Genomic DNA, 27,341 nt, shown 5'->3' on the forward strand with positions numbered 1-27,341 from the left:
CTTAACTTCCCAACCCTTTTTTATACTGGATTTATCATCTAACAATACTAAATATACTTGTGCAAATGGCTTATGCTTTCTGAAATGATTAATATACTGTCTGGTTTTTTGTGAACTTGGTTCTTTATTCATCTTATGAATAACATGAACTTTAGATTTCTGTTCATCTTAAATGAAATGGTTATCCCTGATTTATCATGATCAGATCCTAGATATCTGGATAAGTAATCTGCTACTGTATTTCTTTTTCCTGGAGTATAAGCCACATCAATATTATATTCCTGCAGTTCCAGTGTCCACCTAATTATACATTGATTTTTATCCTTCACAGTACTTAGGAATGACAGAGATTGGTGATCAGATCTTATTTTAATAGGTTGTCCTAACAACAAGTATCTAAATTTTTTCAAGGGAAAAATTATTGCTAGTGCTTCCTTTTCTAAGGTTGAATAGTTCAATTCTGGAACTGATAATTTCCTACTAATAAAAGCTACCAGCTTAAAATCTTCTCCTGCTTTCTCTAATACAGCAGCAATGAAGTCATTTGAAGCATCAGCAGAAAGATAAAAAATTTCACAAAATTTAGGATAAATGAGAACTGGAGGCATTAGTTAATGCCAGTTTTAGGTTTCAAATGCTTCTTGTTGAGCTTTACCTCAAGTGAATCTAACACCTTTCCTTGTCAAGTACACTATGGGTCTCAATAGCTGCGAACAATTAGGAATAAATTTTCTATAGAAATTTAACATGCAATGAATCTATGAACTTGCCTAACTGTTTTTGGAGGTTTAGGCTGATAACATGCCTTCTACATTTGACTGAATTGGCATGATTCCTTTCTTGTTGATTTTACGACCTAAATACTCAACATTTCTTTTAAGAAAAATTAGCATTTAGAGCACTTTCTTCATAGATTTGGCTGTTGTTAAACAACTATCTGTAATTAATGTTGATGTAGACTAAAGTAAAGTATGTTTGTATAACTTTTTGCCAGATATATTCATTAACAAAACTCTTCCATAATTATTAGATTTCAGTTTTGTATGCTTTTTTCAACACAAAAAATTGGATGCAACAAGAACTACACTCTGTTCATTTGGGATTCAACACTTGAGTTATGCAGTGTTACTAGTGTAAATTTATACCTTCAAGTTTTAGGATTCTGATGACTTTACTATATCTTGTACTGAAATGTAATTGTTGGATCTTACTTCGTCTTAATCTATACTTTGGATCCGACATTTAGTTATTATGATGTTCTTAAACAAAATAGAAGGTTGCTAGTTGATTTCTAATTCAAATATAGAGAAAATTTATATTTAAAGACTGTGCCACTCTATTTCTGAATTAGTTCAAGAACTAAAGAAAAACCAACTCACAACTATCTCTCTTTTTAGGTGTTAATATTATATATACTGGCCGAGAATATTTATCTTACTTAATTTTTACTTAATTTTTACTTAATTCGAACCCGCTTTGGTTCGAATATTTTATGAATGGTGCAGTAAAAGAGATTCAGGCAAAATACATCTTTTGATTAACAAAAACAAACATTTAATTTTAGAATCATAAATTATACACTTAAGATCAAAATACTAAATAAGTTATTATAAACACTTCAGCCTTTCTGATAATACTGTCATACAAACTCAGGCATTGGTCAGTTATCTGAAATACAGTCTTCACACAATTCACTTAACACTTAATAAAGCTTAATGTCATAAGATTCCTTAGTGATCATTCACATTAACATCTCATAGTTTTTTTTAGTTTCAAATACAATTTATTGGTGGCAATACTTTTTCACAAGCTTACACTTTTAAATCTACACTTCAGCTTACCTCCGCAACAGTTACTGTTAGTATAGGGATATTCTAGGAAGAAACACACTCATATCTCTGCATAGGAATATTAATGGTTGGAATATTCTTACCGACAATTTTCCTTCTTCATATACTTATGTGCGAACATTTTTTGTAACTGTATACACTTTAATCAATTAACAGCACTCATTTAAAAAAAAAAATCTTCAAAGCATTAACTGGATTAATTAACGGTCACAATACACACAGTCAAACGTTCTTGCATAGATCAAACTGCTTGCATTACATTTGACATCACTTAACTTATTCAGTGTTCCACTAACAACTCTTGTACTAAGGTAACACACAATAATTCCTTAACTTGAAGTTTAATATGCACAGTTGCCTACTCCTTCGACATCAATTTAATCCTTTAGGTACCATAATTCTTAACACCGCTATCATTAAACTCAACTTTGTTGCCTCTAATTATTCTCTAGTTATTTCGTGCTATGCTTCAAGTTTCCATGTGTCCTTGAAAGATCGGCCCTGAAATTAAATCTCAACTCAAGTACTGCTAGTCTATTTAGTAGTCACTCAGCTGTTTTCCGTAGCTATAATTGTTATTCTACAACTTATTAGCTAACTGCCTCTCGATTAGTAGACTTTATTTAGCTGCTTGAGTGACTTGCCGACTCGCTATTATCGCACTGTGATTCCCGAATGCTCCGATTCCAACCTAATGCCAATCTCTCTCTTATAAATCTCTAATGCTCTAATCTCCCCTATTTTCAGCTTTCTTCCCTTTTTATATCCGTTGTTCCCGCCTAAATTCTTCTCGTGATTTCTTTCTAAAACTCTTTTCAATAAACCTCACGTGGTGTTCCAAAACATGCTCGCTCACTTACATACGTTTCCATGACAACAAAACAAAATATAATAAAATTGAGCTATTACATAATGTTAAACTTTACAATCAGGAATAAATAGAGAATATTTACATTTCAAATAATGTGCAGTTAAATTATCAAATACAAGTTCTTATAATATTAACATAGTAATAATTAAAATAGCTTAATAATATTTAATACAGTCTTTTCATTATTAATACATATATCGTGATTAAATAATTAAATATTAGACAAAATTAAGGTAGTTATATGAATATTAAATTATAAACAAGTGATTTACATTAAATAATATTTACAAATGTAGCCTTTGCCATGGTGGATTATGTTGGATTCTGAGGAGAGTATTAATAATTTAAATTTCTCTTCATTCAGAATCCAACATAATCATGACTGTCTTCCTCATGGATATCATTGATAAATTTTTGATGTAATTGTTCCAAATATTCCAAATATTGTTCTAGTCTTCAGTTTTACTGTATATCATATTTTATTCCTTGTGTAGTAGTCTTTTCTTTCATTTTAATGCAAGACTTGGTCAGAATACAGAAAAAAATACTTGGGTATTTTTTTCTTCTTTTACAGAATACAGAAAAAAATACTTGGGTATTTTTTTCTGTATTCTGTAAAAGAAAATGCTAATTTACTTGCCTAAGACTTTCTGTGCATTTTTTTTTTTTGAGAGAGACCTTAATTGTAAGATCATCAGTCAAATGACATCTATGCTATTCATTTAACTTTAGTACATGTGTTCATTATCAGTCCCCTGCTGTCTTGATAGCATATTTGAAAATATAAAACATCTGAATTAGTAATTAAACTTTATCAACTTATACCTAAAAATGTATGAGCCATTCCTATATTAAACTCTAACATAAGAATATGTTTTCTCTCTTAATAAAATATTGAACAAAAAAATAATAATCTCATATGGTATTTTGTTTGTAGTGCTCATGGATCAGAAAAAGAAATTGTTTTCACATAAGGAAATGCGAGAACAAACTGAAAAGTATGTATTTTTTTTATATGTTTTTACTTAGCAACAAATATTTGTATGTTTTTTTTTTGTATTATTTATTCATTATTTCATAAATCTAATACAAAAAATAAGTTATACATTCCCTGTTTTGGAACTTTAAAAATGGTTGTATTGGACTACGATTTCTATAGTAAATAATTAGTATTTTGTGCAATAGTATTAGTTAAAAAATTCTATTATTGATAAGTCAATTTGTCCTGAGTAGATAAGCTCTTTTGTTAGTTTAGTTGTAATTACTGCCAAAAAAACTAAGGTTCTGGAGCCAGTATATTTATGTTAAGGACATGTGTTCAGATTTAAAAAAAAAAAACTGCCACCAGTGCATAAAGATTCTTTCACACCCTGGTTTGGATTCAAATCAATCTTTTCAATTAAAAGACAAATGTTATATTGTCCTCATGACTGTACCATGAAGATGTTGAATTATTAAAGGATTGTGCTAATAATGCTCCAATTGACTAAAGAAATTTTTTTATCTTTTGATATATGTTTGGTATTTGTGCTGTATTTAATGCATTACATATATACGTGGTGTTTGTTATTAGTTAGAAAAAACACTTGGTTGATGAATATGGATGATTCATTTATTGTATAAAATGTTAATAACCTTCTTATAGTATGATATGAAACATGTCTTTGTAATAGTGTCAAGACATAACCAAGTTATGCCACCTTTCAGTAAGCTTATTCTTTAACTTCTCAAAAAATTATCCATGAAATGCATCAAGAACTAACATGGTAGGTGGATTATGTAGCGATCCTAGATATATTCCAGATGACCTTTAATCTGTCTTCATTAGCTCAGCTATCATCATCCATCCTTTTTGTGCATGCATAACATCTTTGGGGAAGATCTCATTCTCAGAGATCATTTCCAGTATAAAATTAAATATGAGGAAGAACTTTCAGTCATCAGCAGTTGTACATAATGGTACTGAAGGTTAAGCAGAATTTGTTCAGTCAGCTGGAAGTTTTTGGCACAAATGTTTGATGCCTTAATGATAGTCCTACATGATGCATAAATCAGCCAGAACAATCTCTTGTTGCTTTGAAATTTCTTTCACTTATTCTGAAGGATTTGGAAATTTCTCTTGCTTTCAGTTACATTGCTTGGCATGTGATAAACAATACTTGAGCATGTATTTCGGTAACAAAACATAATACAGTTTCATTACTTGTATCTTTCTTTCTTATATCGCATGAAACACTTTACTGTTGCTTTGCAAAAAATGTGGAATTGCAATCATTTCTTCAATGACAAATATTTGCTTCATAATCTCAGTTATGGCCCACAGGTCTATTCCCATGTGTATCTGCATACATAATAATGTTTCTTTTCAATCTTACATCTTAATATAATATTTTCAAAACATTTCAGATGGCAGTTAGGAATCCAAATTTTACTTAAACTTAACACACAACACTCAGCTGAAGTGACAACAGGGTGGAAGATACAAATAAGTGCATGTGCAGTGATTATAACAACTGTTACACTGCTGTCCCCTGCAAACTGCTCCTCCTTCCTACTTCACAATTACGCCTTGTCTCAGCAATGATGATTTGTAATTTTCTTTTTACAGCACTTGTAAAATGTCATTTGTAAGACATATTTTAATGATGCTAAAATGAAAAAAAAAAAGAAAAAAAGTTGCACATTAAAATCAAAGAAATATGGTATATTGTAATAAAAGCCTAGATAAAGCTTCCATTATTTCTATACTAGAGGGGAAAAAAAAGTTTGAAATCAAAAACCAACTCTTGGAGGTTCATTAGCAGACTATGAAGATAACATAAATTGATTCGGCCATAGAAGTGAAGTTTTCTGCAAAAAATATAGTCCTCCTATCATTGCTGATGGCAAACACCTCATCATCCCTGTCTGATTGATTGGTGAAAGGGGGAGCCAATATGAGTTGTGGACATTAAAGTCCCCAAGAAGGATGACCTCATTATTGAAGTATTTAGACTGCAGAAAGTTGAGCTTTAGAGAAAAAGTTGAAGCGGTTAGAGAGGTTGACAGAGTTTGGAGAGTGATAGAGGAAGTATATACAATGGATGGGTTGATTTGGTAGAGAAATTTTGAGCCAAAACAGGTCAAACAGTAAGGATTCAAGGATTTGCAGTCTGGCATGGTATGGTATGTTGGTTCTGACGAATGCACAAGTACCACCCCTTGTGGCAGAAAGAGCTGTGTAATATGTAGTTTTGGACAGTTGAGGTGTATACTGTTGAGGTCGCCAGTAAGGATTCTGAAAGGAATAGCGGTTCTGGTTTAGATGACTGTAGGTATAGTGGTGCACATCATTTATATTGCTGTTTAGGCCACAGTTGTTGGTGAAATGAATGTGGAAACTTTTTTTTTTTGGTAGGAATTAGTGTTTGTGGATTGTTTGGTTGGATTTTTGACATTATTTTTTTTAACTATTTTGTGAGAGAAAATTTTTGAGATAAGCAGTACAACACATTTTTTTGGTTGTGGTTCATTGTTTGGTGAGGAAGAAATAAAAGAAGTGAGGCATGCACTGAGAGGTGACAGACTCACAAACATACTGACCACGTAGAGGGGGATTTAGTCTTCTGTCCATACGAGAAATCGACAGTTCCTCCTGCAGCCACAGTATTTGATCTCCTTCCAGTCAAGAACTGGCAAAATACATGGTTGCAAGATTTGTCACTAGCTGATTGGGAAGCCTCCAGGTTTATTACTACCTGGTTTGGTCCTGTGTACTAACCAGCAGCCAGCCTTTGGAACCTCCACTTAATGTGTCATGAGCATGTTCACTAAGGTTTGAGAAATGGGATAACATCATATGTTACGGAATCATTTTATATCCAGCATTTCTCAGATACCTTCAACTAAATCAGGGATCAATCATATCAAACCATATTGATAAAAAGAAGAAACTTCTTTTTGGCTGTTACTCCTATTCATAGGATAGCAGCAAAATTAACAATTGTCTACAGTACTAGAATCTTGGTTTCTGTCTACAGAAAACCAATATTTTTAACATTGTCAGTCATAATGTGATTAGATTGCTGAAACATTATTTGTTTGTTTTGGATTTATGTCAACTAAGACTATGAGGTCACTGTATTATGTCTATAAATTGCATATATTCTGACTGGTTTGCTTGTGTTGTGGGATGTAAAACCCAAGTTTCTGGGAGAAAACCCTTCTGCCTCACCTTCAGTTTAGATGAAGAATATAAAGCTCACCTTTATATTCTTCATGATATTTGAAACCAGGTCTTTCTAAACAAGGGACATTGGCTGTACCAACTAATGTCCAAAAGCTTTTCTGAGACTTTAGATGCACTATGGTGAGATACAGCTACATTTACTCATGTGTTGATAACAGGGTTAGAATTTAGAGAAAGCTGCAAGGCATTAGCACATTCACATCCGCTTCAGTGCCAGCTGCAGGGTATATAATAATGGTGCATGAAAAGGTTCTCATGACAAGTATAAACAACATGTATAGACATATGGAAGGCATATTATTATTATTTATTATTATTTTATAGCATGGAGTCTGGAGACTCACTGTGAGAGACCTAAATCAATCATACACACACAAATCCTATCCTGATCAGGGATAAAAGGTTCTATCGTATCCCCTCTTTTCCACCTACTATCGACTAAACTTTGTTACCCACAAATCTGCAACCTATCCTTGTAGAAGCCAGGCAATAAATGATTTTCCTTGCCTGATATGTGAGACCATTATCACCCACTATTTTAGGTCTTATTGAAAACTTAAAAATGGCTTGGAAAAGTCTTTGTTTTTCTAGAGCAAGAATTTGGGTTTATTACATAGAGATATATATTCTTAATTATATATTCTTGTCCTCTATAAATTTATTTCACGAACCAAGTATTATTTTCTGTTATTTTTACATATACAGTTTACAACATTAAAATAATAGAGCCCTAGGTGAGCATTTAAAATATAATTACAAATTAAGTTAAATGACTCAAAGAACATATTTATGAGAGTTTTGGGGAGGGATAAATAATAGGTACAACTTAAGAGTTTCCTAGCATGGTTCTTACCAATTTCCCTCCTCGTGAGTCACCTGTCTATGGTGGAGGGACCTTCCAGTGATCTGTTTTCTTTATTCCTCTTTTTCTTTGCTTTTCATCCCGTATTCTTCACTTTACTTCTCCCGATTCTTTTGTGCTATCCTATTTTCCACACTACTATCACTGGGTTGCAATGTCCTGCTGTTGCATTTGCTATGTAATGTGACTGATGGACATCTGGAGAGGGAGATCCAAAGTAGTCTTGCACTACTTTGGCAAGACAGGCAGCTAGTGAGCTTGCCTGCAAAAGTCAGTAATGTTACAGTGAGTCTGTCACCCCATGGAATGGGATCGGAAGCATGATATCTTAATTGTCCTGTTTGGCTATACATCCTTAATCTACCGAGATACTTTAAATGTCAGAAATCTCACTCCTGAAACAACTCCAAAAATGATCCCATTTGATGAGAACCCACTTATCAAGAAAATTATTATCATGGGCTAATCCAAGGCGTCCTTAGACTCATTGAGGGAGGCCCTAAACATCATGTCAAGAACTATCCACATTTGTGCAGTGTCTATCATACTTTGCTTTTTACTCATTCACAGTCATGGCACCCACAACAGACTCTGGCAACCTATTCCACTCATTCACGACTCTCCATGCAAAATTACCTAGGTTCTAACACCCTTGCTACCTGCACTCTTACGCAGTTTCTATGGATGGCCCTTAGTTCTCCCACCCCCACCAGGCCTGTTCTAAAAAATTTCCTCTGAATTAATCTTGTAAAAATCCCTTCAGTAATTTGTATTCTCAATCATATCATCCCTGTTCAACCTATCAACCAGTTTCTGTAACCTACAAATCTTCAATCTGATCTCATAAGGTTCATTCCATAGACCTGCTACCATCTTGGTCACTCATCTCTCGATCCTCTTTATCTCCTGCTCATTGCCAAGAAACCTGGCACCCAGATCTATGTGCAGTAATCAAGATGGGGGTTTTATCAAGGCTCAATAAAGAGGAACAATAACCTGCTTGTGTCTGCTCATCAAGGTATTCTTCAGTAACCAAGTAATCTGATGAGCTGCTTTAGCCACTTTTGCTATGTATCCCCCTAAATTTTAACTCCCTATCCACTAATATTTCTTAGTCTTGGACTTCATCGATTTCCTGGAGTACAGTTCCACCAATGTGGCATACAGCTGTTAATCTTTTCACCCCAAAATGCACCTTACACTTTGCCACATTAAACTGACATCCATTCCCCTTTGCCCAGTCTGCCAATCTATTCAAATCATCATGCAAAATTTTGACATCATCTCTATTAACTAATGCTCCACCCAACTTTGCATCATTGGCAAACAACTGAACAGTTTTTCTCAGATCCTTTCCTATATTATTAATGTACAAATTAAACAGTAGCAGTCCAAGAACAGAACCTTACAGCATACCACTAGTCACAGGCCTTCTTTTGGACTACTCCTGAAATTAATGGCAAGGATCTCACTTAAAGAAAAATCGCCAGATATCTTCATGGAAATTTGTTTCTGTATCCACCAAAAACAAACTAAATTCGTCAAATTATCCTTACACATAAGACATATTAAACGTTTTTCCCCCAAAAAAAGAGGACATTCCTCCATGTCAGGTTTGCACTCTATCCGTAACTTCCCACTTTGTCAACTACAGAAGTCTCATACTCCTACTTTGAAGTCTAGTATTGTTTACCAATACTATACTTCAAACTGGCATTGGTTAATTGGCTGACAAACAGATTTTGCAAGATTAAGGGCTGAAATTAAGCATTGCAGTCTAGTCAATGTAGAAACAGAAGAGAGGAAGTTGTTCTTGCTAGGCTTCACATTGGTCAGTCATCTTGCACATTCTTATTTACTGAGGGCTGTTGACTCACCTATGTGTTAAATATGCAAAATTCATCACACCATTTGTCAGCATCTCAATAACATCAGTATTTAGATGTCAGCAGCATTAGCTTCTTAGCAATGGATGTTAATAGCATTCACTTAATCACATGACCAGCTGGTGAATGAGTAAACAGATTTGCAACAAAAACATCCCACTACATACATGTGGCATTATTTGCTTAATATAAAAGTGCCCTATATAAAATTATCATTAAGAATGCACTGTTATATTTAATTGCTTTGTTTTTATTTTTATTAAGCCCAGTTACTCTGGGACCAGTGGCTATAATTCCTACACTCGATTTGGGTCACAAGCAGTTTCATTGTTTGCTTTAAATACTATTTGTTTTGTATTCACAAGTTTTCTCTTGAAAATCCTTTTTTTTTTTAAATAAATTATTAACCCAATAACAATTTATTCTACAATCTGTTTATCCCCCCCCCCACCTTACAACACAGTGATGTGCCTCTACTGTTTCTATGACTTTAGGAAACATTGATCTAACAGATGGAAAGGAAATTTAACTGTGGTTTATAAGTTGGTTCAGGATATATGACAGATAGCACATGGAGTTGGGGGAAAAATTTATGAGGTTCATTATTTATTTTAAGGTTGGAAATGTGGAATTTCTTTCAACAGAAGGTTATAGAAGTAGCAAATTTATGTAACTTTAAAAGAAGTTTTAATAATTATTATAGCCAGTAGATAGTCGATTAAAAATATATTGTTATAAAAATATAACAATAATACTAAAACACAACAGTACTATTCTGTTATTGTTGTGTTTTTTAAAAATATGTATGTAAAAATAAATAGATTAAAAAAGACACGAGAGATCAAAAGAGAGGAAAAAGGTAAGTTCTGAATGTGAATATACATAAGCCAACTTATATGTCATCATCATTTGCTGATTGGTACCCTCAAGGAATTTTAGAGGATATTATGGTAGTACCACATAATTAAGTTTGCACGATTACTGGCTTCTTGTCACAGTTTTCTTCCAAATTATTCTAATTAATTTTCAGGTCAGGTCTCCAATATTCAGATTTTACATTGTTCTCTTCTAAAATACTACTAACTACATTACTCTTTCTAGATCTTGGTGTGTTTCTGGGTCTTTTCCTGGCATCAGACATCTATTTTTCTTCCATTCTGTTAAATTGACTGTATTGCTTTACTTTAGTTTACTTTAGTTTATATATTCTTGAATGCTGATAATGTTAAGTTCTGTTCTTCTGATATCTTTATTTTTAATAGAAATTTTGATGATAATATGAAATTAACACTGTTGAACATGATAGTATTATTGTTGCATGTATATTAAAAATATCATCATCATCTAATTCCTGTCATGTACCCTTGTTAAACTGTGAATGAAATTGTATTGTGTATTTTTTTTTTTTTTCATTCACATTTAACATAATATGCCATATACCAAGCAAGACTTGTGTAAATATTATTCAATGTAAACAACTTATTTTACAATTTAATATTCATATAACTACCTTTAATTTTATCTAATATTTAATTATTTGATCAAAGTTATATGTATTAATAATGAAAAGACTGTATTAAATATTATTAAGCTATTTTATTTATTACTATGTTAATATTATAAGAATTTGTATTTGATATTTTAACTGCGCATTAATTGAAATGTAAATATTCTTTATTTATTCCTATTTGTAGAAGTTTAGCTTTATGCAATACCTCAATTTTATTATATTTTGTTTTGTTGTCATGGAGACGCATGTAAGTAAGCAGCACGTTTTTGGAACACCACGTGAGGAGAAAGCTTATTGAAAAGAGTTTTAGTTAAAGAAATCACGAGAACAATTTAGGCAGGAAGAATGGATATAAAAAGCAATGAACGCTGAAATTATTAATAAGAGACAGAAAGGAGAGGATTGGCATTAGGTTGGAATCGGAGCATTCGGGAATCACAATGCGATAATTTCAGCAAGTCACTCAAGCAGCTAAATAAAGTCTACTAGTCGAGAGGCGGTTAGCTAATAAGTTGTAGAATAACAATTATAGCTACGGAAAACAGCTGGGTGACTACTAAATAGACTAGCAATACTTGAGTTGAGATTTAATTTCAGGGCCGACCTTTCAAGGACACACGGAAACTTGAAGCATAGCACGAAGTAACTAGAGAATAATTAGAGGCAACAAAGTTGAGTTTAATAATAGCGGTGTTAAGAATTATGGTACCTAAAGAATTAAATTGATGTCGAAGGAGTAGGCAACTGTGCATATTAAACTTCAAGTTAAGGAATTATTGTGTGTTACCTTAGTACATGAGTTGTTAGTAGAACACTGAATTAGTTAAGTGATGTCAAATGTAGTTCAAGCGGTTTGATCTGTGCAAGAACGTTTGATTGTGTGTATTGTGACTGATGATTAATCCAGTTATTCTAAGAAGATTTTTTTTTTAAATGAGTGCCGTTAATTGATTAAAGAGTATACACTTACAAAAAGTGTTCGCACATAAGTATATGAAGAAGGAAAATTGTCGGTAAGAATATTCCAACCATTAATATTCCTATGCAGAGATATGAGTGTGTTTCTTCCTAGAATATCCCTATATTAACAGTAACTGTTGTGGAGGTTAGCTGAAGCGTAGATTTAAAAGTGTAAGCTTGTGAAAAAGTATTTTTTAAATGAGTGCCGTTAATTGATTAAAGAGTATACACTTACAAAAAGTGTTTGCACATAAGTATATGAAGAAGGAAAATTGTCTGTAAGAATAATCCAACCATTAATATTCCTATGAAGAGATATGAGTGTGTTTCTTCCTAGAATATCCCTATATTAACAGTAAATGTTGCGGAGGTTAGCTGAAGCATAGATTTAATTGATTGATTAATTGATTAAAGAGTATACACTTACAAAAAGTGTTTGCACATAAGTATATGAAGAAGGAAAATTGTCGGTAAGAATAATCCAACCATTAATATTCCTATGCAGAGATATGAGTGTGTTTCTTCCTAGAATATCCCTATATTAACAGTAAATGTTGCGGAGGTTAGCTGAAGCGTAGATTTAAAAGTGTAAGCTTGTGAAAAAGTATTGCCACCAATAAATTGTATTTGAAACTTAAAAAAATTATGAGATGTTAATGTGAATGACATTAAGCTTTATTAAGTGTTAAGTGAACTGTGTGAAGACTGTATTTCAGATAACTGACCAATGCCTGAGTTTGTATGACTGTATTATCAGAAGAGCTAAAGCGTTTGTAATATCTTAATTAGTGATTTTGAACTTGTTTTTAATTTGTGATTCTAAATTAAATGTTTGTTTTTGTTAATCAAAAGTTGTATTTTGCCTGAATCTCTTTTACTACACCATTCATAAAATATTCGAACTAAAGTGGGTAAATTAAGAAAGTTAAATATTCTCGGCCAGCATATATAATAACAACATATAAAGGAAGGGTAGTTGAGAGTTGGTTTATCTTCAATTATTGAACTGATTCAAATATAGAGTGGCGCAGTCTTTAAATATAAATTTTCTCTATATTTGAATTAGAAATCAACTAGCAACTTATTATTTTGTTTAAGAACATCATAGTGACTAACATGGCGGATCCAAAGTACAGATTAAGAAGAAGTAGGATCCAACACCCTCAAGGGGGTGAATAGCATATGATAGTACTACATGAAAAATTTACATCATTACTAACTTTCTATCTACAATTTTCCTCCAAATCAGTCTGTTACCTGTCAAGATCCCAACAGTATTAGATCTTATATTTCTGTCTTCTAATGCACTTTTTACTGTATCACTCAACCTATATCTTGATGGGTCTTTTTCCTGCCAAACATAGAGAACACTTGTTTTGCTAATCATTCTTCTCCCATTCTGTTTAAATGACTATACCACCTGAGATTAGCTCTGCTAACGCATTCCTGGATGCTGACAATGTCAAGTTCTTTCCTAATATCCTCATTTTTAATATGATATTTCCATTGATGGCATCTGTTCATGCCCCTAATCTTTCTCAGGGCTCTCATATCTGCTGTCTCTAGTCTTTGGTCAAGTGTTTTACTTCTGACCCATCTCTCAGATCTATAAATTAAAATTGGTTTGAACAGTCTTGTATACAGCTAATTTAGTGTTTTGACTAATTTCTCTCTTATTCCTTATAAATTTATTCAGTTGACTTCCTATCATACCAGCTTTGTGGATTCTGTTTTCTATTTCCATATTTAATTTTCCATCTTCACTAAAAATCGTGCCTAAGTAGCTGAAGTGTTTTTCTTGTTCTATAGGATCCATTCACAATGCAGTTGATATTTTCATTGTCTTTGTCTTGTTATTGCTGACCTTCATCCCATATCTATTACAAGTTATTCAATTTCGTCAGGGAATTTTGCAAACGTGTACTGATTTATTTAAAAGTATAACATCATCTGCATAAAGTAAAGAGCTGAGATTAACATTTCTAATTTTGATATCAGGTTTAATATCACTTCAGAATGTGATCTATATAGATAATAAATAACACAGGGGATAATGTACATCCTTGTCTGACACCAGATTTAACATGAAACCATCGTCCTGTTCTTCCTTCGATTCTAACTGCTGACTTTACAACTCAAATAAAGACTAAGTATTGCTTGATATGATGCACCACTAACACCATACAACTGTAGCGTTTTGAATAGCTTCTCTCTGGGTACCTTGTCATATGTCTTTTCCAGATCTACAAAACTTAATTACAGATCTTTGTTATATTCCCACAATTTCTCAACTATTTGTCGTAAAGTGAAAATCTGATCCTGACAGCCTCTATTTGGCCTAAATCCAGTTTGTTCTTCACCAAGCTTTTCTTCCACAATCTTTCTCATCCGTTTCTTTCTCTCAAGTATACTTATATAAATTTTACTGGGAACACTCAGTAGAGAAATACCTCTGTCATTCTCACATTCAGTTTTATTTCTCTTTTTATATATGGGTACTATGAGAGCTCTACTTCAATCATTGGGAATTCATCCCTCTGTCCAGGCCTTCTGAACTATGCAGTGCAGCCAATGTAAGACTTTTATACATCCATACTTGAGCATTTCTGGTCAAATATCGTCTACTCCAGCAACCTTTCCATATTTCAGGCCTCGGATGGCTTTTTCTACTGCAAGTATGGATATGTATTCCTGACTGCATGCCTGTTGAGTTTTTTTTTACCACTGTGCTATCACTGCTTGTTTCATTTAGCGATTTTTCGAAGTAATTACTCCATACTTCAAGGATATCCATTTCTCCAGTTTTCATGTCACCTTTATCATCTCTAATTCCTTTTACAGCACTCTATCCTCCATTTTTGAACTTCTTCAACAACCTCCAGAATATCTTGGCACCTTCTTGATATTTATTTTGTATGTTCTTACCAAAGTCTTCACATGACTTTTGTTTCTAGTTTTACACAGTGTTTAGCTTTCTTACATTTGTCTCTGTATTCTCTAAGAGCACAAGCTGACTTATTTGCCAGGAACTTTTGATGTGCTTTCTTCTTTTCCTTCACTGCCTCTTTAACTTCCTCTGTCAACCATGGAGTTCTGATTTTTCTATCCTTGCGGACAACCTCACCACTTGCCTCTCTGGCTGATTCAATCAGTGTTTTCTTCAGAGCTTGCCACTGAATCTTCAAGGTTTGGGTTCCTGTTCTCAAACCCTTTCATTTTTTCGTGAATAATGTTTGTGTATTTTAGTCTACAGTTCACATCTGAGAGATGCTCAACTTTTATTCACTTTAAAACTTTCTTACATGTTATTCTTTTCAATATGAAATTCAGTTTTATCCTGCTCAAGACTAAATGGGGATCACTTCTAATTTCATATACTCTGTACACTCTGGTGTCCTGCACCAAGGAGAAAACATCACTATTAACAATAAATCAATGAGACTTTTCTTATTCCTTGCCTCCTCTCTCCAGTCTAGAGCCTTGGTCCTCCCCCCATCCAGGGGAGGGGGAGCCAAGGTCTCCCCCCTCAAAAAAAGTTAAAATACACTAAAATATTTTCCAAAATACTTTTCCTAATTAAAATTCATTTTTTTTATTTATGTTGTGTCGTGTCTTCTATTTCTATACTATTTATGAATTAGCAGTCACATAAGGTGAGATACCCTATGGCAGTGTTTCTCAACCTGTGGTCTGTGACGATGGGACAGGTGGTCCACAGGCAGACTTAAATTAACCAAATAAATCTATATATTTTAATTATCCAAACAAAACAAATTAAAATTGAATAAGTAAAAATTATTGAAATAAAATGGATACTTAAAAAATAAAATAAAAATAGCAGCAGAATGTTCATTCCATGAACATTCTGTCACTATTTTAATTTGTAGTGGCAGAATGATGAGTAATAAAAGAGGGATTAAGTGAACAACAATATGGTTTTATTGCTTCCACTTTCCCTTGCTGGTTTGTCAGATTGAAGTGAACATGTGTTGACCACATTTCACCCAATTGCTTGTTGTTTATTGATTTTTATTGTTGAAGGGTTTCCTCCTTCAACCAAGACTCAGTATATCTTCAGAAGTGCTAAGTAATACTTGGACAAAGTGTGTTGTGAGTTAGCCCTAGTATTTATATATTTTTAGGAAATCGCATGACTGAAAGATAAAAGCAAGCTGCCAGTTGAGTTGAAATGCTAACTCTCTTCAACTGAATTCCATATGTGAAACTGCCATAACAACATTCACTATATATGTATATTTCCAAGTTTTAACATGTTTACGAATTTTAACACCTTTGGTTGAACTTTATTGCTGCTTTTGGGCAGGCGAAATTACACACATCTAATTAATAACAATAATTTTTAGTTAGATACTGTGTTTGCCTGTGCAACATATTTGCTAGAGTCTAAATAGCGTAGTTTCTGTATGAAAGGATATGTGATTCATTAATAGTGTCGTTTTTATCCTAGTTATCTCTAATTGCACTATTTGTTGAGAAATATGTTACACAGACTGCTGGTACGTTATTCACTGACATAATAAAAGTACTTGTTTTTCTTTCCTCTGCAATATAGTGGCTATTGGGGAGGGCGTGTTGTTTACCGTGGGAGCAAATTACTATCCTCCCCCCTGTTCTGAACGTTTTTTAGCTTTTTTTCATTTGTGAGGTATATGCGAAACTTTTTAATTTCTTTTTTCGAAAAGTATAATCAGGGGTATGAGTTATACGAGAGTAAGTTATATTCGAGTAAGTACGGTATTTCAATTATGGATAAGTACATTGGTACTTTCTTTAAACGGAAAAATAGCTTGGATGACAGTGATAATACAAAACGAATTTGTAATGAAAGTTTGTGTGTAGTTTCTGAAGAGAAAGAGGTCTGTAATGAATCCACAGAAACACAGAATTCCCATCAGTTGCAATTCGATAATATTAATACGCTGAAAGGAAAGATTTGCTGACTTGCTGGACACTCGACCAGTGGATCTCATTCAAAGGTAAATACAATTGGTTATTTTGTAGGAACATTTCTCTGTTTTGTGACTTTTCTCCCTTTACAGTAATTATGCCTACATTATTGTGTTATTATTCAACAATTGTTTACAGTTTTGAATGTGTATATAAATCAATATCAACAGTAGCCTGATTACAAATGTATGATGAAAGGGACGGGGAGGTTTGAAGCTTCCTCAGATAGTATTCAAAAGGTAAATACAATTGGTTATTTTGATAGGGCCCCAAAACTTGTTAGTTTAGAATTTAACCACTGGGAAAGCGTTTGTGTCCACCTCAAAACTCTGAAACAGAATTTGAAAACATATTTTCCGAATAACTTTTATAAGAAATTTCTGTGGGTTCACAATCCATTTCAGGCTTGCAGTCACAACAACGACCTTTCGTTATCGAAAAAAGAACAGCTAATTGAGCTTTCAAGTGACAGTGGGCTTAAAATGCAATTCCGTGATCGTGGTTTGGCTTGATTCTGGATCTCGCATTCACTGAGAAGTGAATTTCCTGTATTATCTGAAGAAGCATCGAAAATCGTCATGCAGTTTTCTACAAGCTATCTTTGCGAGAAAGGATTTTCATTGCTCCTTCAAATAAAAAGAAAATATAGAATTCGTCTTAGTGTGTGTGCCGATCTTCAACTGAAGTTGACCAATATTGAGCCAGATATCCAACAACTCTGCAATGCCGAGAAGCTCATCCATCTCATTAAAAATAAATGGTAAATAATTATATCATATTATTTATTTGTTTAATAAAAATTAAAACTTTGTTCGATGATGATACACTTTTACTCGTTTACTTCCAAGTTAATTATGTTTCCATATATATTCAAAACATGCTTTTAGATTTATTGTTATAAATGGCACAGTTTTTCCCAAATGTTGGTAATTCCCACATACGTTTTTAAAAAAATTACATAACTTAGTGGTCCATAGAATTGTTTTAGGTATTTTACTTGTCCTTGGGCTTAAAAAGGGTGAGAAACGCTGTCCGAGCCGGGCCAGAGAGGATCACGGGGTATCGTGTATTGGCGAATCATTGCAGATGCTCAGTCATAGATCATGTGCGATATGTTCGTATTCTGTGCTATTTTGCATTGAGTTTGTTGAAAAGCATGTCTTGAACTTGAAACTTCTCTCCATCTCTGAAGAGTAACGTTACCGTAGGTAAATTCTTCAATAACATTTAAGTTAAGTTAAAATTTTTAAGTTAAATTTGTAAAAGATTTTATTTTGTTTTTTGGATTTTGTGCTTCAAATTATGGCTGAAAAACGTATGCGGAGTATTTTATTGAACTATTTCAAAAAAAACAAAAAAAAGATGATTCAAATTTTAGTAGCAATGCTGGCGCTATTAATATTGTCAATACCGATTTGGATTCGGTTTCCCCAGTCGTAGGTCTGACAAAATCATCGAATTATCCAGAAGAAAATACTTCCTTATTTATTAATAATTCTCACGACGTCGCATTTTTGAAAGAACAAACATTTAATTCTGACGATAATTTAGATATTGTGAAAAGGTTGTGGAAACCAGAACCAAATTTTAATTTTCCTGCAACCTGTGCTGCAATTCACAACCGAAGTTTTCAATACACATGGTTTGAAAAATTTACACATGGCTAGTGCGTACTGTAAATATTGTGTATTTTTTGCACCTGCTAATGTTGGGAAATCTAAATCTGAAGTACTTGGGCAGTTAGTTATTCAAGGTTATAATAATTGGAAGAAAGCCATTGAAAAATTTAATAATTGGCTGTTAAGACTTACGAAAGGCTAAACAATATTCGAGATACAAAATGTATTCAATCAATCGACAAATTGATGTAGATAGTGCATCACAAGCTGCTGTTAATTGGAAACGATTAGAGCCGATTATAAAAACAGTAATTTTACGTGGTCAGCAAAATATACCCTTGAGAGGGCATCGTGATTTTGGAGAATTTTCATTTGAACAGGAACTAATCGCCATTGAAGGCAATTTTCGAGCTTTGTTAAGAACAAGAATCGATATGGGCGGCAAAAACTTGGCTGAACATTTTAAACATTCTGCCAAAAACACTACCTACATTAGCTAGAACATCTTCTTCTACTATGCGTTATTCCCGCTTCCCATGCAGGGTCCGCGTGTTACTTTAGATGCGACTTCTTGTTAGTACTACTCCCAACCGACCCGTCGCCTGGTCTACCGCTGGTGGGGGGGGATATATTTTTGACTGTAGAGGCGTATGTTCATGGGGCCGGTTTGCCTGTTTGCGGGATGAAAAAACGCCAGATAAACTGGCGGAAAAAAACCTACCGACCGCGCCCAAGACCGGCTAACTTGGCTATGCCTGAGGAAGATCCTCAAATTCCTCACGTCTACAATGGGAATCGAACCTGGGACACTCCTTCCCCAAGCATATGGTTGCGAAGCGCAAAAGCCACTAGGCTAACCGCGCAGGTATTAGCTAGAACATACAAAATCAAATTATAAATGCACGTAATGAAATCATTTTGAACCGTTTGGTCGAAAAAAATTAATTCGGCAAAATGTTTTTCAATTCTTGCCAATGAAACTTGTGACATTTCTATCACTGAACATGAGAACATCGTGATTGTCCAGAAGAAAGTACTTCCTTAGTTATTAATAATTCTTGTGTGCCAGGTATATAGATGAAGAAAATGACTACAAAGTTTGTGAACAATTTTTACAATTTGTTCCTGTAACAAGCACTACAGGAAAAAACTTATCTGACAAAATATTAGAAAGCTTAAATAATTATGACATCGATTTGTCATAGTTATGTGGGCAAGGTTACGACGGTGCCGCAACAATGAGCAGAAAGTTTAATGGTGTCCAATCTCACATATCAGTTATATATCCACAAGCTTTATATGTTCATTGTGCATCACATAGTTTGAATTTGGCAATTGGAAATGCTGTATCTGTGACTAAAATAAGAAATTGCATTGCCAAAAGGTATACAATTTCTTTAATACCCCTAAGAGACAGGACATCCTTGTTGACAACATTGATAAATATACACCGGGTACTAAGAGACAGAAACTATGCCAAGCTTGTCCGAATAGGTGGGTGGAATGTCATGATGCCATCATGACCATGGTGGAATAATATGATGGAGTGATTCATAGTCTTGAAACAATCATTTCTTGGGAAGACAGAGACTCATCCTCTAACGCAAAACTTTTGAATAATTCATTGTGTGAATTTAGTTTTATAATATATTTATTTAGCTTGCAACAAATATTGCATACACCTTACCATTGTCTAAAATAATGCAAAAATCTGATGACCTCTTAATTGCCCTAAATTTTGTTGATGATGTTGTGGCTCAATTAAATACCATTTGTGAAATCAGCCAATTCTGTAGAAGGGTATTCCGGAGAAATATTTTCATTCCATTTATTGATCAAATATTGACTCAACTTCAGGATCGTTTCACTTGCCACTGCAACATTTTGAAAAAATTTTTTTCTCTTCTACCAAATGGAAAAGATGCTCCAACAGCAAGCGCAATGGAAGATTTTCATCAGTTATGTCAATTTCATGCCAGTGATTTGCCTTATACAAATCCAGCAATTTTGAACGCTGAATTCAAGTTGTGGTATAAGAAATTTGGAAAACCGTTTGCAGTAGCTCCATGCAAAAATACCGTTGATGCAGTTTCAAAGTGTGACAAAATGATATATCCTAACATCTATAACTTATTAAAAATATTTGCAATGCTTCTGGTAACAACGTGCGTCAGTGAAAGGTCATTTTCTAACTTACGCCTTTTAAAAACCTATTTAAGATCTACCATGACCCAATTACTGTTGAACGGACTGGCTTTGCTATACACACACACACACACAGAGATTAATTTAACCACGACTGAAATAATTCAAGAGCTTTGTAAAAAGAAAAGAAAACTGGATTTTATTCTTTAAATAAATTTTTATAATCACCTAATGAATGAAATTTAACGAATTTTAGTTGAACGAATAAAAATATTTTTAATGCAAATTCATTCCATTAAAAATATTTTTATCTGTTCAACTCCCCCCCCCCCAAGATTAAATTGTGGGTGCACCACTGCTTTTCTCTCCATGTGAATTTGTGCACATTTTTATGTTGAAACATTAATAACCAGTCCATATCCTGAGCAGAAATCCAACAGGTATTTGCCATTATTATTAGCTTTGTTCTTTTCTCCAAATTTTCCCAAAATATTTTTATATGTCTGACAATCATCTACTCTGCTATTTAGATCCTCAACAAGGACCAACTTTTCCTTTTTTCATTGTGTCAGTTGCTTTCTCTAAAGCCTCAAAAAATTCCTCCACTTCTACCTTAGTAGAACCTTCTGTGGGGACCATAGGCACAAATAAGTCTCATTGTGATGTTCCCATTCTGATATTTGCCAGTTCCCCATTCTGATATTTGCCTACATTACTCTATTTGAGACTGTCTGCCATTCAAGAAGATTAGCTTGTTATTTAGTGTTGAATATTATGGCTACTCCTTCTTTTCCTTGATTGTCATTGCCTGATAGGCGATAAAGAATGGGGGGGGGAGAAGAGATATTATGAATGTGAGAAAATGCAAACCATCATCATCATCGTAATGCCATGAATACCACTCTTGAATCAAATGGAGAAAATACCACTGTGTTTCATCACAAATTCAAATGTGAGAGTTGTTTTTAATCTGCGGCTGCCCTTAAAGCAGCATAATTTATATAAATATGATTCTGTTAAACTGACCAAAATTTAACATCCTAAACAACCTTAGGACATCTTAGACATCCTAAACAACTACTGTTGGTGCTAGTAGGAAGCCTAAGTTGTTCCTGGGTACAGTAAATTGTTGTTCATGGTTCCAAAATAATGTGAGCATTAAACTGTTGTTTATTCATTCCTTGTGCTGTTTTTATTCCATTATACAATCTACATAAGTTCTAACCAGCACCTAGGGCTTAAACACATGACTGCCAATTATAGGATACATATATTCACTTGGATTGCTATAGTTGAATTCATTTCCTTCATCTTGGATAGAGTGCATCCAAGATGAAGGAATTGACTTTTACCAGAAATTATCTTTTCAGTAACCTTTTGTCATAAGGTATCTTACTATTTGAGATAAACAATTTGTATGTTGAAATTGAATAAACTGTATAATCTCAATAAAAGTTTTATTGTTTCATCATATATTTGCATATAAATTTAGTTTTTGATAATTTATGCTAAAATATTTCTTAGGATTTATCAAAAGTTGCCAGAGGTTATAGAAGAAAAAGAGAAGAAGAATAGAGACGAGCGATATAAAACTAATAGATTGATGGCTCAAATATATAACAAGGTAAATATATACATTAATCATTTTGCTAATACAGTGATACCTTGACTAACGAAGATAATTCATTCCGGAATCACATTCGTTAGCCGAAACGTGATTTCCCATAAGTTTCTATAGAAAATCGTTTAATTCATTCCGGATGCTGCCTACTATTTAAAGATAAGTTTTATAAAATAGTAAAAAGCACGCTATAAAAGAGCAAAAACTCACCAAAGGCTGAGGTGAACAGCTACCCAATTAGATGAAGGAGAATGGAAAGTAGAATGAAAAACTGACGATCTTTACACTATTATATACACTTTATTAAACTGAAAATATGTACACAATGTTTTTACTATTCTTCTTCCAAATTTTCAAAGTTTATTCAAGGTAAGTCTCCTCTTCTTCAGTAGCTGGCCTCTGTCTCTTTGCTAAAGGAGAAGTCAAAAATCTGTCCAAAGTTGATTGAACTTCTCTTTTTTTCAGAATGTTTTTAAAGTGATTCAGACACTTGTCTTCAACCAAGGCACAAAGTCTGTTCATTTCAGCTTTGTTGGGATGCCACTTTGTAGTCAAAGACTGAAACTCTTCCCAGTAGTGCAGCATTTTTTTAATGTCACCTGTTGGCATTAAAATTTTATTGCTGTCCTCCTCCTCTGATGAGTACTCTTTATCTTCCTTGTCTCTTTCCTGATTCAGTTACTTTTTCAACTCTTCAAGATCTTCTGTTGTCAGATCTTTTGAGTGTTCTTCAACTAATTCTTCTACATCTTCATTTACCTCCAAATGTAATGCTTTGCCCAAGGAGACTATCTTATCTACAATGTCAGCATTCCAGCAGCATCTTTAGCATCTTGAACACTGAAAACAGCACTTCTTATCTCCCCTATGTGATGTGGTCAGCTCATTTCTTTGTCACACACATACAGATGGAAAAGATGAGCTCCTGGAATGGCCCGACCATTCAAGTTTGCTGCTTTATGTTAGCACACGCATCCACTAAAACATTCATTAGCCGAATCCATATTTGTTAGCAGAGTCCGAAAAACAGCAAAAAAATCTTCGTTAGCAGGGTCACTCGTTAGCCAAGGTATCACTGTATTGGCATTAAGATTCATTTCACATTCATTATATTTGAAATTTCCATTTTTAGATTGTTATTCAGACAGAAAAGATTTTCATTTTCTTTTTTTCCAGTTTGGTTGGCCAAATGGATAGTGTTTTCTTTTCAACCAATATAGAATGGGTTCAAATCCCACTGCAGAATAATTGTTTATGTATATCTTTAGGTGGACAATAAATGCCATTGCCAGGTGCGAGACCACCTGCTTACTGGGGGGGTCTGAATCTAATTGAAAAAGCTCGACATTTGGTCAATCAGGGGTTCTAGATTGCTACGGCTTGTTTGGAGGGGAAAAATATTGTTAATTAACACTTAAACCTGAACACAATTATAAGAGAGAGTATTCTTTAACTTAATATTATACTTTTAGATACAGTTTCTGGGACTTCTAATTTTCCATGTGTTTTAAAAGGAAGAATTTATAAAAGATGCAGAACTTATAACTGTTTCTAAGGTGAGTTGCTGGTGATGACATGGTATCATTGCTGCCAGCAAATCACCTTAGAAACTTTTTCAATGAATTTGATACTTTTAGGTTTAATAAAGAGGTTTTAGGTAAATAGAAAATGTTATCTTATTAGTCATAGGATACAAAGATTCAAATAATACACAATTATAAAATTGAAATAAGAGAAAATATGTTTTTATTTGTTTACTATAAACTTATGAAGTTTTTTAGAAAGAACCTTGCTTTGCATGCCATAAAAGGATACAAAAAAAGCATTGCATTCAGTCATAAAACTGTAATATTAAAAATACTTAAAAATGGAGAAAGTGCAATGAATTTTACAAAGGGATTGGCAAATCAACAAAAAAGTTATTGCACTGAAAAGGTCCTGGTTGATGATCACAAACAGTAAAATTAAATGAAGAAAATGAAAGTAGAAACAGTGTTACAATACATGGTTCCTTCAAGAAAGGTTCACTACTACTCCATTTAAAGACATGCCTTTAAATGGAATAGTAATAATTGTATAAAAAAGCAAAGCACATTTACTTCTAAATTGCACATGCATGCACACACACAAAATAACTTGAGAGCAAATGCAGTTGACAAGATTTTTAAACATGGAATTCATCAGTTGATAATAACTGGAGAGATAATGTTTCAATACAATCATATTGGAATCTTTCCAGCAAAAATTTTAAATAAAAAAAAATTGCAAAATGTGTCTTGATAAAAGCCTCGACAGTCTTGATAAGATAAAAGTAATTTGTTATGCAACTCTTTCTGGGGGGGGGAATGCTCATTTACATGAAAGCATAGCAAAGAAAACAGTTGGTTGCATGAAAACATAAGAATCCATTAATTTTCAAAATTAATTGCAATTGCCAAGTGAAATGACCACCTTTCTTATTGAAGGCCTGAGTAGCTTGGAAAAATACTTTGTTGTCTCCAAGGCATTATTTCTGGATTATTTGATACTTTGTCGAGGAGCTAAATAATCTAGCAACAAACAAATTGAATAACTAAAGTAACAACCCTTAGATCAAGGTTTCTTCACTTTCAGCATCTGGAAACATTTTCATTATCTGGGATAATCCCTATATTAGATGTTAAATTATATTATCTGTTTTTCATTCACCTAGCCTTCACTCATCATTTTATATAGGCTCTCAAATTACCTTTGGTGATTTGAGTTTATTTAGTGTTTTGTAAAATTTTGCAATGTTAGTTTTTATTGCACATTTGTAAGTTGAATAACTGTTGCAATGTGTGTGTGTGTGTGAAAGAGAGAGATTTGAATATTTTAGTTTAACAAAAATCAGTTATCTAATGCTACTATTTTATGTAGAAACTTCAAGAACAAGCATTAAAAGGAAAAGTGAGCTGGACAATTACTCAGACTTGTTTGACTGCATGACCAGTTAATATTTACAAGTCACGTTAAAGGTGACCATATATATAAATAGAAAGACTGTAAGTCATTATTGTTTCACTATATTGGCCATCATCACATTGTTAATGCATTAATAATAATAATAATAGTACACTGAGAAATGGCCCATGTGTGAAGTTATCAAGATTGGAATTTAAACTGTCATTTTGACATGTAATTGACTAATTAATTAATATAAATTATTTATAGTATCTAAAATTACATCATTAATAGGACAGTAAACATTCTAAGAGATCAAAGAAATTATTATAGTGGAATAATAAAATTGTAAAAATTTCATAATAAAAATTATTGTAAATAAATAATAATAAGATTTTTTGTATTGTACAAGTTAACCTTCTTAATAAGGGTATGCATTCTATCAGATTTCGTGTCTGATAAGCAGAGTTAAGTTTGAAGTGCTCTTACATTAATAATTTTTATATAGCTTTTCACTAAATCTCATCTTACTATCAATCCATTTCATAAATATAGATTTTAATTTTAATACCTTAAACTTTCATCTTTTGTATGTATATCTTTGAAATGAAAGTCTGGTTGTATATTTTTTATATCTCAGAAGTTTTATAATTGATAGATTTTCATGTATAAAGTGTTCAAAGATGGCATTTGAATTTACAGTGATGACTATTCTGAAGAATCACAATTTATTGTGCTTGTCTGCATTAATAATTTGGATTAAGTCTACTTAAAAATAATTGTAAAGTATTGTATTAATTTTTGCTTTCATTCAATTATATTTAATAGAATACTTAAAAACTAGCTATTAGTGTACTGCCATATTTGTGAAGAGACTTTTGTAAACATTTCCGAGGGAAAAAAATCAGTATTTAATTGCCATTATTGATATTAACATAATTCATGTACCTGTAAATAAGCATTGCTTGTTTTCGTATGTGCGGCTCACTTCACTAGTACTATAGCTTGAGATAAAATTATTATATTTATTTGTAAATTAAGAAAAAAAACATGATTGTGTGTTTTTATATCATTCAGTTTTATGTAAATAAATTTATACATGGCACAATAATTTCTAGTATTGTGCTTTGGCATATCAATAAAAAATAATTTGTTTTATCTTCTGTGTGTTTTAAATGATCTACATTTGATTTTAGACATTTAACATTTTTGAATACTTGAGAAACAGTTGAGAAGAATTGTGGAAGAAAAGCTTGGTGAAGAACAAGCTGGATTCAGGCCAAATAGAGGCTGTCAGGATCAGATCTTCACTTTACGACAAATAGTCGAGAAAGCATGGGAATATAACAAAGATCTGTATTTAAGTTTTGTCGATTTGGAAAAGGCATATGATAAGGTGCCAAGAGAGAAGCTATTCAATACGCTGCAATTATATGGTGTCAATGGGGCATTATATCAAGCAATACTTAGTCTTTATTTGAGTTGTAAGTCAGCAGTTAGAATTGAAGGAAGTACAAGAAGATGGTTTAATGTTAAATCTGGTGTGAGACAAGGATGTACATTATCCCCTCTGTTATTAAGAAATGGGCTACTGAGGAAATCATTGATCGAGGGCACGATATGGTATTGGATGACCAGCGAGTCTAAGTGCCTGAAATTGCTGAAACTATAGGCAAATAAATCTGCTACAAGTCTGCAAGATTCTCTGACTAAATTGAATAACTGTTGTAATAGATATGGTATGAAGGTCAGCAATAAAAAGACAAAGACAGTGAAAATAGGCAGAATCATTGAAAATGTTAACTGTTGTGAATGGAGAACCTGTGGAACAAGTGAAACATTTCAGTTACTTAGGCACGATTTTTAATGAAGATGGTAAATTAAATATAGAAATAGACA

General features: G+C 33.0%; 1 protein-coding gene across 1 annotated transcript in view; it reads left to right on the forward strand.

The window, feature by feature from the left end:
• The window catches only part of LOC150106426 (uncharacterized), a 91,655-nt gene extending 65,061 nt beyond the window's left edge, over positions 1 to 26,594 (forward strand). Inside the window, exons 8-10 of the mRNA XM_090392995.1 lie at positions 3,659 to 3,719; positions 22,424 to 22,523; positions 25,419 to 26,594. Coding sequence (XP_090249121.1) covers positions 3,659 to 3,719; positions 22,424 to 22,523; positions 25,419 to 25,487 — 230 coding nt within the window. The 3' untranslated portion in view covers positions 25,488 to 26,594. The remainder of the gene's footprint in view (positions 1 to 3,658; positions 3,720 to 22,423; positions 22,524 to 25,418) is intronic.
• The last annotated feature ends 747 nt before the right edge of the window (positions 26,595 to 27,341 follow it).

Source organism: Typopeltis vanoorti, chromosome 5, assembly GCF_054136105.1.
Source record: "Typopeltis vanoorti isolate ZY-2024b chromosome 5, IOZ_Tvanoo_1.0, whole genome shotgun sequence".
Taxonomy (NCBI): Eukaryota; Metazoa; Arthropoda; class Arachnida; order Uropygi; family Thelyphonidae; genus Typopeltis; species Typopeltis vanoorti.